The following is a 12,705-nucleotide window of genomic DNA, read 5'->3' as shown; positions in this document are numbered from 1 at the left end:
AGGCTGTTAAACAGGCAACCTAAAACCATGCTATTAAACACTGAAAAAAATAATAATTGACATTTACAATGTAGATAAGTCTTAGAGCTTTACAGTCATGTTGACATCGTATCTCATATATATGTGGACAAGAAAACACAGCAACGCCCTTGTTGTTCCAAACCTGTATTATGTTGAACACAAAAGATGTAAGAAAGAATGTTAGCCTCAGTCACCATTCACTTTCATTGCATCTTCTTTCCACTAAATGAAAGTAAATGGTGACTGAGGTTAACATTCTGCCTAACATCTTTTGTGTTCCACAGATGAAAGAGTGTCATACAGCTTTGGAACAACATGTGGCTGAGTAAATGACATCATTTTCATTTTTTAGTGAACTATCCCATTAAGATTACACATTTTATATGTAAACAAACCATTCTTCATTACTACAGCAATAACAGCAAATAAAATGTGTATTTACAAGCAACTCCACAAAATAATTACATTACAAGTTTTAAAGTGCCATATGCTACAGTACATTTCATACCTTGAAATCCGTTTATAGTGCTTGTCATAATTTAGTTTTTCATGGACGCTTTCCACGCTTTCACTGACCATTGGAATGAAACAGACCAAATCATATTTCATTTCAAATCATATGTTGTGATAAATCAGATTTCAGATTTGTATGGGTTTAACCTGAAAACTATTTAAATGTCAACTGGAACTGAAATAGGAATTTATATAAAAAATAAAATAAAAAAATAAAAATAAAAAACACACTAAATGATTAAAGTGACACTGTCATAACGAGGCACAATGCGAAAAAACCAAACCAAAAAAAAAAAAACAACCATGTTTTTGCTACTGTACCTTTAAGACTTCTTAAATAACTTAGTAAATTATCTCTATTAAGATTGGCTAACCTCTTCTCATGTGAAATGAGTAACAGCACTCCAACCAGCTGATTATTGTATAGGCTTTTTTGCGTAAACAAGGGTGTTCTCATGTCAACATGCTCAAGGTTCTAACATCGCGATTTCTGAATTATTTGTCTGCATCTCAGTTTGCATTATTTTTTTTATTTTTTTTTTAAAAAGCAAGGAAAATCCAGTTTTCAATGATATATGAGCCATACACTGATGTTGACATTCCATATCATGTGGATGGTTTCTTCCTCCGCTTGTCTCATGTGACTTACCGTCTTTCACTTCATAGACACGCTGTACCCAGTTCCCACGGCTCACAGCTCTCCACTCTGCTCGGTACTTAAGCACAGGAACACCTCCAGTGGACTCGGGATCCTCGAAAAGCACCTGAGCCGTGCTGGAGTACGGCTGCACTTGAGTAATGGCTGGTGCCGAGGGCACATCTGCACCACAGGGGGAGATACGCTTTACAATACACAGTGGGAAAAAAGTATTTTAACAGCTAAGGCCTCATTATACCACCTCATTGTACTGACTGTACAACTTTCTCCTCAATACCACGTCCAACAACAGAAAATCAACACTGTAAAACGTGGATACATGCAGCTGTTGCCTTAAAGGTGAAGTGATTTTTTTTTTTTTTCCATCTCTTATCCCAGCTTAATATACAGAGACAAATATTAGTAATCCATTGGTGGGGCGATTCCATCAAAGTGTAAACACTATGGTTCTGTGGTGTTTTCAAACCACTGCTCTATTTGTTTTAGTATCTTAATCAGCCTGGCACAGCAACACTGGCTCAACCAATGGTGTCATTTTGAGGTGGGACAATTCGATTTATGACCAATGGAAGACAGGGGAGTGTTTAGAGAAACCTATTTGAAAACTTACTTTTGCAATTTCGTTTCGTGTCATGAACGGCACAGAAATGACACACTTCCCCTTTAAGGAGCCATTCTTTTTTTTTTTAAACCAGACATTACTTTTGCTGGTGGAACCTAATGTATTCAAGATGATGCAGTCATGTTATTTCATATTTTAACTTGAATAAAACCAGTTAATTTAGATGTTAACATTTAAAGTAACATTGCAAGTAAGTGAAAAAAATATAGTCCCACCCTGCTTAATAACACCAAATATCAAAGCAATATACTACTGCCATAAACAATTGTGTGTTTATACGTTGTGTGTAATCAATACAGCCAAAAGAGAAAACAGACCAGCTGGGATCAGGATGAACTCTTTGGACTCGGTCCCAATGGCATTGGAAGCAGTACAGTTGTAGTTGCCAAAGTCACTCTGAGACTCTGGACTGACCTGTGATAGATCAAGTGAATGCATTAACCTGCAGGTTTAGCACTTATCTTTCAATCATGCATTTGACTGCTGTCATTCCATTAAGGGAATGTGTATTTACTCTTGACAGTGTGCTCTTAATGATACAATATTTATTAGATGCATAGGCTGCAGTAGTGCCCTACAGCAACACTATCCCTGGAGGAAATCTAACAAAAACATGTTCATGGTCACATTTCACCCCAATATCAAAAGGAAATCAAATCCATACTGTAAGGGTATTTTTATTTATTTATTTATTTATTTTGAGTTTTTCAATTCACACTATTTTAGAACTAAAATGAATAAAAATTACATTGTATTAATATATATTTATAACATTGTGGGATTTATCCTCATGGTTTTATGTGTATATCAAATATTTATCTTCTCATGAAGTCGCTAATATGTGGGCCATACCTCTAGATAGCTGGCGGAAGGTGTGTTGTATATCTTGATATTGGAGGTGTTAGCATTATGCAGCTGGATCCCGTCTCGCAGCCATGTAATAGACACATTACTGGGGTGAGCCAGGACTTCACAGCTGATGTTGGCTGGGTTGCCCTCCCATGTGTACACTGTTACTGAGCCCTGGATTTTGGGGGCGTCTGTGATGAAAGGTAGCGCATAAATATGAAAATAAACAAACCCGCTGGTTCATCTACCTACCACCCGTCTAGGTCCTCTATGGCCAAACAAAGCCTCTCTTCCATTATCACTGATGTCTTTTTATTGAGGATAAGGTGGTTAAAAGATCAAAATGTATCTGGCTTAAAGGGATAGTTCATCTTAATTGAAAATTTTATTATTTACTTACGCTAATGTTGTTCCAAATCCTTCAGTGTTCCATGAAAGAAAGTCATACAAGTTTGGAACAAAATGAGGGTGAGTAAAGAAGACGGAATTTTCACTTTTGGGTGAATTATCCCTTATTGAATCATCTAAACACAATGCTGAGATGTGCATGATGCAGTACAGTTATGCAGAGCAAGAGCTGCTGAACACATCTGTTCGCAGCTGTACATAAAAGCCAATCACGCTTCACCGACTTCAAAAGTCCCCTCCTCCAAACAGCCTCCCTGAATAGCATGCTGGGGACAGACTTCAGGCACGATACTCCTGTGACAGACACGTCTGGGCCCACGTTCCCTCCCAGACTGTGCGCAAACAGCTCCCAGCACTCTGACATGCTGTTCGTGTTCTCACATTCATCAGAGCTTCAGATGCCATAAGTCCCATCACAACAATGCTGGTACAAATGCAAAAAAAACAAGCGAGGAGGGAAGCTGGTATTTTCACAGCATACGCTGCAACTAATGTGAAAACAAATACAAACACGTGCAGTGGGGGAAGCACAATGTGCGGGAAAATGGGCAGTAACACTTTGCTTGCTATGCATTAACGTTAAAACATTCAGGGTAGGAACATGATTTGTTTTAAATATTGCTGCAGAAAAATAAAAAATAAAAATCTTAGAAATGCAAGTAAAATTGGACTTTTTTATTGACACAAAATGGCAAATTTAAAGGAATGTTCTGGGTTCAATACAAGTTAAGTTCAATCAGCAGCATTTGAGGCAAATACCAAAACATAATTCAGACTCATCCCTCGTTTATTTAAGTAAAAGCAAAAAACGTTGTGACAGTATCGCATTTACAGTGGAAGTGAATGGGGCCAGTCCACTGAAGGAATGTTCCAGGTTCAATACAAGTTAAGCTCAATCAACAGCATTTGTGGCATGATGCTGATTACCATAAAAATGAATTTTGACTCGTCCCTCCTTTTCTTTTAAAAAAATTTTATCATCTTTTGGCTTTACTTCTGAAACAGTGTATAATTTAACATTTATGGACGGGCCCCTTTCACTTCCACTGTAAGTGCCTTAAGGCCAAAGTAAACTTCGGTTTTCGCTGTGCCAGCACGTCTCGCACACGAATGGACTGTCCTTTAATCCCGAACTATGCAAGTTTTCATTTCTGTCAAATTAAATGATATCTACACACTGAACAGTGGTGATTTCTCAGAGTAGGCAAGGGAGGCTATGTCTCCTCAAAAATGCGGGTGAGAAAAATAAATTACTGTACATTAATAAAGCTAATAAAATATTATGAAATGTGAGCTCAAAGAGTGTGTGTAGCAGTCATCTTTCTAAATTCACCCTGTCAAACAGCAACGCCCAGCGAATAAATTTTCAGAGGGAGGCAGCGTCTCTCAAGCCTCCCTTCAGCTCATTGCGATCTCATTCAGCACCTATAGCATGGTGTGTGTGTGGGGGGGGGGGGGGGGGGTAACATCCAAATACAGTGAAAAGTCACATGAGGGGAGACATTGGCTCCAGTTAGTGCTGATCCCTTCAATATGGCTCCGATTAGCGCCGATTAGTTCAATGCACTGTCAATCAATCAATGCGATAGTGCCCGCCTCTCATGTTCTTGTCCTCACAGCGTGTCTCTGCAGATCGCTACGAATGGGACGAACTGATGGAAGTGGAGAAACTCTTTGTACATAAAACAACTAACTGACACAGACAACCGTATTTTTGGTCACATCCAAATCAAAATGAACTTTAAATTACGTGAAATCTGAAATGGTACAGTATGTGAGTGACACGCTTTTTACTGAGTGCTCGCTCTTAGAAGTACAGATACGTGCCATCACGAACTGAGAACTGTGTTTACCAAGGAGTAGATGATGGATGATCCAAAAATAAGATAACTATAAAAACATCTGCTACAACCACGACACACAGCAAGTGTCAAGACATTTTGCAGATCCCTTGGTTTGTATTTTTATAGTGTTGTGCTGGGTAGCTCTGCCCACAGTGAAATCTAATTGGTCCAAAATAGCAGAATATTAAACATCAAATACGTTCTTATTGGCTGTGATTTTGTTGTGTCCAGGCAACTTCGCTCTCAGTATGGACAGAAATACTTTGCTTATGATGGGTGTGACTAGTCTACATGGAGGGTTTTTTGTTTCCTATGTGCCGATTTGTGTCCTGTGGTGGGGGATGTGGGTGATAATGTTGAGGTGTGGTTGCTATATTGATAACTACATTTTAACTACAACGCGGTACTGAGTTGCCATATGCTCCCTGGGCTGCAGCCGAGCTCTGAATCTCGACATGCCAAGTGCAATGCTGCTGTGAATTAAACATTTGCTTTTGAGGAATATCAAATAGAACGTTCAAATGATAGAAGTTAATAAGGCTTCAGACAAACTTACAGCGAACTTCCAGATTCACAGGCTGTGCGGTCTCTCCAATGGCATTGAGGGCAGTGCAGAGGTACTCGCCAGCGTCAGTGTACTGAGCATACTTGAGGGTGAGAGAAGACACGCGGGCATCACTGCGGACCAATACGTCCCCATCAGGATTCTGAATACAAAGAAAAAAAGTTTACTTTCTTTAAAAGCACTGGACATTTATGTTTTTCCACTTCCTTCAGTCATTAAAGGAATAGTTCACCCAAATATGAAAATGAACATTTTCTCATAATTTTCTCATCCTTACGTAATTTTGAACACATTTGACTTACTTATTTCGTGGAACCCAAAACTTTGTGTTTTGAAAAATATCCAAGCTGCTCATTGCCATGTGATGAAAAAATATTGCGATATTGTGTCCAAAAGCATACGATAGCTTTGTGTGCAGAGCAGATTTCATTTTTAATCATTACAGATAATCGTACCCTCCGCCGTATCTCTCAAACTCTCAAATTCAAACTTGCCATGTCTACATGTATCGAGCCAGATTTGATGTAAATGACACTTGTTTTGCAAACTAATGTTTTGTAACCTAACGCGATGTGTATTAGATTACAAGCATAGGGCGGAGAAGATATTCTGTCAATAACGACTTTTAAGTACAGTATACAAATAACAAATTTTGATTTGTTCCTCACATATAACTATTGTATTTCTTCAGAATTCATGTAGTAAAGCACACGGGACATATGGACTAATTTTAAGTACTGTTTTTATGGTTTAGTATGTTTATTTCTATGTTCTATTATGAGCTTGAAAGCTTCTGGTCACAATGCATGGAAAAGAGTGGCTATGATATTCTTCAAAGAATCATTAGTGTCCAATGAAAGAAAGTTATACGAGTTTGGAATACGAGTTTGGAATGATGAGGGTGAGTAAACACTGACAGAATGTTTTTTTGGAGGGGGGGTCAACTATCCCTTAACACACAGGTTTGTGAGCAAGCACATGCTACATTTGACCTAAAGGCAATAAATAGTCCGCTAATAACTCACTTCAACGCAAACCCCCCAAACAAAAACAGCATGCTACTTTCTGAGAACATAGCAATCTAACAAAATTCTTCATTTTTATTTTTAGTGTGCAAGGTATTCTGCTACCCTGAAACAGGCTACTGCTGAGAAATGAAACACATGAAGAAGGGGATGGTGAACGGCAGATATAAATAAGAGTCTTTTATGTGCCGAGTCTTCGGAGCGAAGACGTGAGGTGGAAACATCAATAATGCAGACCGTGAGGCAGAGGAAGCCATTTCTACACCGCTGTTACTTCATCAAACGCTACGTCACAAGAACTCAGCGGCCTCGGACAATTTTGCAATGCCCCAACACTCATTGTGCAATGAGACAAGCAGAGAGCTTAACATGCCACTCTTGCATTTTCTTTTAACTTGCAGCAACACTTAACCTTGTGGATCTTATGAAGATGAGAGCTGCCTATAACCAACATTTGTTCAAAGACTGTTCAATTTGCATACAGCCTTGTGGTCTTGTTGTACTGAAAAGCAACATAGCAACCTTTGAAAGCAACCCTTCTGAAACTTCTGAAGGAAGGTTCTGAGTTCAACAGAACTTGAACTAAAGCATTAGAGGCAAGATGTCAATTTCCACAAAAAAATAAAATCAATAATTAAATAAAACTCATAGTTGTGGTTACATTAAGGCACTTACAATGGAAGTGAATTAGGCCAGTCTATAACAACAAAACATAAACATTATATAAGTTAACACGATTTCAGTGTGATAAAATCGCTTACTACCCTAATCTTTGTAAAGTTACATCCAATACAAGGATTATTGGGTTTCATTGTCATCACAAAGCAGTTGTAATATTGGACATAACTTCACTTAGTTAAGGTGAGTAAGTGGTTTTATCACACATTTTCACCTTATTCACGCTAGCGGCATCTTTGATTTTTAATGGGAATGACAACAAGGCTGTGAGGAACAGACTTACAGTCTCTTCAATGGCACAAAGAGTACAAAGCTGTATAAAGCTCATAGATCACATCTGATTTTCCACAACTCATGTTGTCTGGAGTACATTGTGTACTGAATGTTCTTGGACAGATATTTAATCAATGTTTTGTCCGTAGAATGATCCAAAAACACTTTAAACTGCAGTACAGCCCATTGAAGAGACTGTAAGTCTATCCCTCACTGCCTCGTTGTCATTCCCATTAAAAATCAAAGATGGTGCTAGCGTGAATAAGTCTATAATGTTTACATCTTTTGGCTATACTTTTGAAACTATTTGTATTTTAAAGTTTATGCAGTGGCCCCATTCACTTTCATTGTAAATGCTTTACTGTAACTGTAATTTTTGCTGTTTTATATATTTTTTATATATTTATAATATAAAAAAAAAATATATATATATATATATATATATATATATATATATATATATAGCACACACACACACACACACACACACACACACACACACACACACACACACACACACACAGAGTACACAGCATAAATGAGTACACCCCCTCTGAAACCTAACAAATTCAGCTCTCTCTCTTTACAAATAAGACATATCTGGTATTCATTTATGATGTAATGTTTAAGCAACGCTAAAAGATACTTTTGTCAATACTAAAAAAAAAAAAACTAAAAAAAAATTACTTTATCAAAATGATAAATGTAGCCATGTAGAAACAATGAGTACACCTTCCTGAAAGTTATAATATAAAACTTAATAAAATATTTTCTGGTGCTAGATGAGGGACACTGATCAGCAGATTATTCTGTTGAACCATCACACTCAAATAGACATAGTTGGTTAAAGTGTAAAAGTTTTACTTATCTCACTGAATCACTCTCAGAATCAATGCTGACAACAAATGGACCACATGGGAGAGAATTGTCAAGTAAATGAAAAAAGAAAATGATTTAATTGCACAAAAGGGAACAATGGTGTGGCAGCGGGGGCATGGTCGAGCATCTGTCCGGAGAGATTAAGCGGTAAGGGCGCTGACACCTGAGCTAAATTATGTCTAACACCTGTCTCTAATTCCAGTGAGCATGGGGAGAGCGGCATATAAGCAGCCACGCTACCAGCAGACAGAGAGGGAGTCTGGTACAAGAAAGCCCACGGTGCTCGAGAAACTATTGTGTTTAACCTATTGTGTTTGTGAAGCTAATGTGTTTAAGTGACTACGTGCCTGTGAAGCTGATGAGTTTGTGAAGATGTAAAGTATTGAAGTGGTCAATTAAAAAGTCTTACCTGAGCCTGGAACCCGCTTCCCTGTGTCCTCCTTCCCTTCTGCTGTGAAGTCATGTTACACTGGTGCCGAAACCCGGGACATTGAAGTACGCCCCATGGAGTCCTCGCAGTTGGCAGAGATCCTCAAGTTCCTTGTCGGCCTACACCAGACCCACCAACAATCCCTGCTTGAGCTTCGCCAAGACCAAGATTGCTGGTTCTTCGAGATCCTAAGAGCTCAAGTAGAGGACCGGCATGCAATCCAGAGCCTCCTCAGCTAGGAGAGAGCCCCGGACATGTCCCCTGACAACCACAGCACCCTGCCCCCACCTATGCTTTTGAAGATGGGGGCGGAAGACAACCCCGAAGCCTTCCTCGACCTGTTTGAGTGAACCACCGAGATCTGGGGCTGGCCACCTGACCAAAGGGTGCCCAGGCTCCTCCTGTTGTTGTCCGGGGAAGCCCAGCTTGCCACTCAACAACTGCCAGCAGCTAACCTCCTGGCTTATGAAGACCTGAAGAAGTCCATCTTGCAATGGGTTGGCTGCAGTCCAGAGCAGTATTGCTAGCTCTTCTGGTCCATAAAGCTGGAGAAGACCGGCCGCCCATTTGCCTTCACCCAACGGCTCCGAGACGCCTGCCAGAAATGGCGCTGGCGGGGGATCGTGACATCGTGGGAGTGATCGACCAGGTAGTTCTGGAGCAGCTAATTCATTGACTGCCAAAAGGAATGACGGAGTGGGTCCAGTGCCACCGCCTGGCATCGCTGGAGGAAGCCGAGGAGTCCCATCACCAAGGCCAATTCCCCGTTCGCAGGGGTCGGTACCTCCAACATCTATAGTGCCCCGCCGTTCTCCCCCTCAGGTGGAGGTGCCCCCCAACGCAGGTGCGGGTGTAGTGCCTGGGCCAGCCTGCTGGAGTTGCGGAGATCCGGGACACTTCTGGGATCAGTGCCCTGTGATGGAGCTGGGGACGGTGGTCCGGATCCCCGACACTCTGCAGGCTGCCCCTGACCGGGCCAGAGCGTACCAGATACCGGTAAGTGTCAAGGGGGGTACTCACCAAGCATTGGTGGACAGGGGTTGTAATCAAACCACTATCCACCAACGCTTGGTTCAACACGAGGCTTTGGGCACAGCTAAAATGGTGAGGGTGAAGTGTGTGCATGGGGATATTCACAACTACCCTGTGGTGACCCTTGTGATTAAATTCCAGGGAACAAAACAAAGTGGAGGCTGCGGTTAGTTCCTGCCTCACACATCTGCTGATTTTGGGGAATAATTGGCCTGAATTTAGAAATGTATTAAAAGGGAATATGTGCAGATGGGTCCTGCACAAAAGCGATGAAATGTGAAATGTGCGATGCTCCGGCAGGGGAGGCGGAGCCGGGTCCGTCTTCGTTAGGTCCACGTCAGGATGACGTGAGGGGGGGAAAAGCTGTAGCCCCTCCCATCCTCGGGGGATTTCCCAAGGGGGATTTCTCTTTGGAGCATTCGCGTAACAAAACCCTCAAGCACGTCTTCTACCAAGTGAGAGTGATCGATGGTCAAAAACTCCAGCCGAATGTCGCACTTTCATATCCCTATTTCGCAATTATAAACAAGCGGTTGTGTAGAGTGATGCAGGACGCACAAACAAAGGAAGATACAACCCAGCTCTTAATACTGCAGAGCCGTTGGGAAATGGTGTTCCAGGCGGCTCATAATCCCATGGCAGGAAATCTAGGGGAAAGAAAAACACTGAACCGACTAATAGCCCGTTTCTATTGGCCGGGCACTGGTGGCGATGTTCGCAGGTGGTGTGCGGCTTGCCGTGAATGTCAGCTGGTGAATCCACCGGCCACACCAAAAGCGCCTTTGCGCCCCCTTCCACTGATCGAGGTCCCCTTTGAGAGAACTGCCATGGACCTTGTCAGGCCATTAGAGCGGTCAGCATGCAATCATCATTTTGTATTGGTCCTAGTGGACTATGCAACGCGATATCCAGAAGCAGTGCCCCTGCGCAACATCTAAGCATGCAGTGTTGTGGAGGCACTCTTCAAAATAATCTCCAGGTTGGGGATTCTGAAATAAATCCTCACCGATTAGGGCACAACCTTTATGTCATGGACACTACGTGAGCTTACGAATTATTGGGCAGTAAGTCAATTCACACCAGCATTTACCATCCACAAACAGATGGCCTGGTGGAGCGATTTAATAAAACCCTTAAAAATATGATTCGTAAGTTCATGCACGAGGATGCTAGAAATTGGGACAAATGGCTCGATCCCCTGTTATTTGCAGTACGGGAGGTCCCGCAAGCCTCCACTGGGATTTCCCCATTCGAGCTGCTGTATGGGCGAAGCCCATGCGGTGTGCTTGACGTCATACGTGAAGCTTGGGACGAGGGACCTTCAAACAGTAAGAATTAAATTCAATACTTTCTTGATATTAAAGCAAAACTCCACACCTTGGGGCAACTAACACAGGAGAATTTGCTCCAAGCTCAAGCTCAAGAACGACAGAGCCGACTGTATAACAGGGGAACTCGGCTACGGGAATTTGCACCGCGAGATAAGGTACTCCTATTACTCTCCACATCGAGCTCCAAATTATTTGCCAAGTGGCAAGGTCCCTTTGAGGTCACACGACGAGTGGGGGAATCTTGATTATGAGGTAAAGCGAACCGATAGAGGGGGCACACGTCAAATTTAATCACCTCAAACTCCTGAAATTGTGGAGGGAGATGAGCCCGTGATGTTGGCTACAGTAGTTCCGGAGAGGGCGGAGCTCGGGCCAGAGGTAAACACAAAACACAATCACGTCACCCTGGTCACTTGCAGAGACCACCTCTCACCGTACCAACTCGCAGAGGTTGCCAAACTACAACAAGAATTCATGGATGTGTTTTCCCCTCTACAGGGTCGCATGAACCTCATCCAGCACCACATCGAGACCGAGCAAGGGGTGGTGGTACGTACCCGTCCCTACCGATTGCCCGAACATAAAAAAAATATATAGTCGGGGAAGAATTGGATGCAATGTTCGATATGGGAGTAATAGAGGAATCCCACAGCGACTGGTCCAGCCCGGTTGTTCTGGTGCCTAAGAGCGACGGGTCTGTCCGGTGCTGTGTGGATTATAGAAAAGTCAATGCGGTGTCTAAATTTGATGCCTACCCAATGCCTCGTATTGATGAGTTGTTCTATCGGTTAGGCACTGCTCGTTTTTAGTCAACACTGGATTTGACAAAGGGTTATTGGCAGATCCCCTTGACATCAATTTCCCATGAAAAACTGCTTTCTCCACACCGTTCGGATTACACCAATTTGTGACACTTCCGTTCGGTTTGTTTGGGGCTCCGGCCACGTTTCAGCACCTCATGGACAGAATCCTCAGACCGCATTCGGTTTATGCCGCTGCCTATTTGGATGACATCATTTATAGCAATGATTGACAGTGGCATATGCAGCATTTTAGGGCAGTTCTGAAGTCGCTGCGACGGGCGGGGCTCACAGCAACCCTAAGAAGTGTGCGATTGGGTGGGTGGAGGTATGATATCTGGGGTTCCACTTGGGCCACGGGCAGGTGCGTCCCCAAATTGACAAGACAGCGGTGATTGCGAGCTGCCCAAGACCCAAGACCAAAAAGGGGGTTGGCTGGCTATTGTAGGAGATTTGTGCCTAACTTTTCAGATGTCACCAGCCCGCTGACTGATCTCACTAAAAAGGGAGCTCCAGACCCGGTCCAGTGGATGGAGCAGTGCCAACAGGCATTTACGCAGGTTAAAGCCGCACTTTGCGGTGGGCCGCTTTTACATGCACCTAATTTTTCTCTCCCTTTTGTGTTGCAGACAGACGCTTCAGACAGGGGGCAGTACGGCTGTTGATTCTCGGCGGGCTGGTGGAGAACTCAGAAATGTCGACTTGATTGAAGATGGAAGAGAAATCTTTAATCTCTTCACTTCTGCAGGCAAACGGATAAAGTTGCGGATTGCTCGG

At 42.4% G+C, this 12,705-nt stretch overlaps 1 protein-coding gene across 5 annotated transcripts in view; it reads right to left on the bottom strand.

The window, feature by feature from the left end:
• Window positions 1-12,705, bottom strand: part of ncam1b (neural cell adhesion molecule 1b) — a 161,013-nt gene that overhangs the window by 54,614 nt on the left and 93,694 nt on the right. For all 5 annotated transcript variants that reach the window (XM_051679475.1, XM_051679474.1, XM_051679471.1 and 2 more), the window contains 4 exons: window positions 5,472-5,622; window positions 2,667-2,854; window positions 2,132-2,228; window positions 1,184-1,354 (listed from right to left, as the gene is read on the bottom strand). In XM_051679475.1, the coding sequence (XP_051535435.1) occupies window positions 1,184-1,354; window positions 2,132-2,228; window positions 2,667-2,854; window positions 5,472-5,622 (607 nt within the window). The remainder of the gene's footprint in view (window positions 1-1,183; window positions 1,355-2,131; window positions 2,229-2,666; window positions 2,855-5,471; window positions 5,623-12,705) is intronic.

The sequence above is a fragment of the Myxocyprinus asiaticus genome, chromosome 39 (assembly GCF_019703515.2).
Source record: "Myxocyprinus asiaticus isolate MX2 ecotype Aquarium Trade chromosome 39, UBuf_Myxa_2, whole genome shotgun sequence".
In the NCBI taxonomy this organism is placed as follows: domain Eukaryota; kingdom Metazoa; phylum Chordata; class Actinopteri; order Cypriniformes; family Catostomidae; genus Myxocyprinus; species Myxocyprinus asiaticus.
Note: the sequence above shows the minus strand (reverse complement) of the source record. Positions and strands in the feature narration are given on the sequence as shown.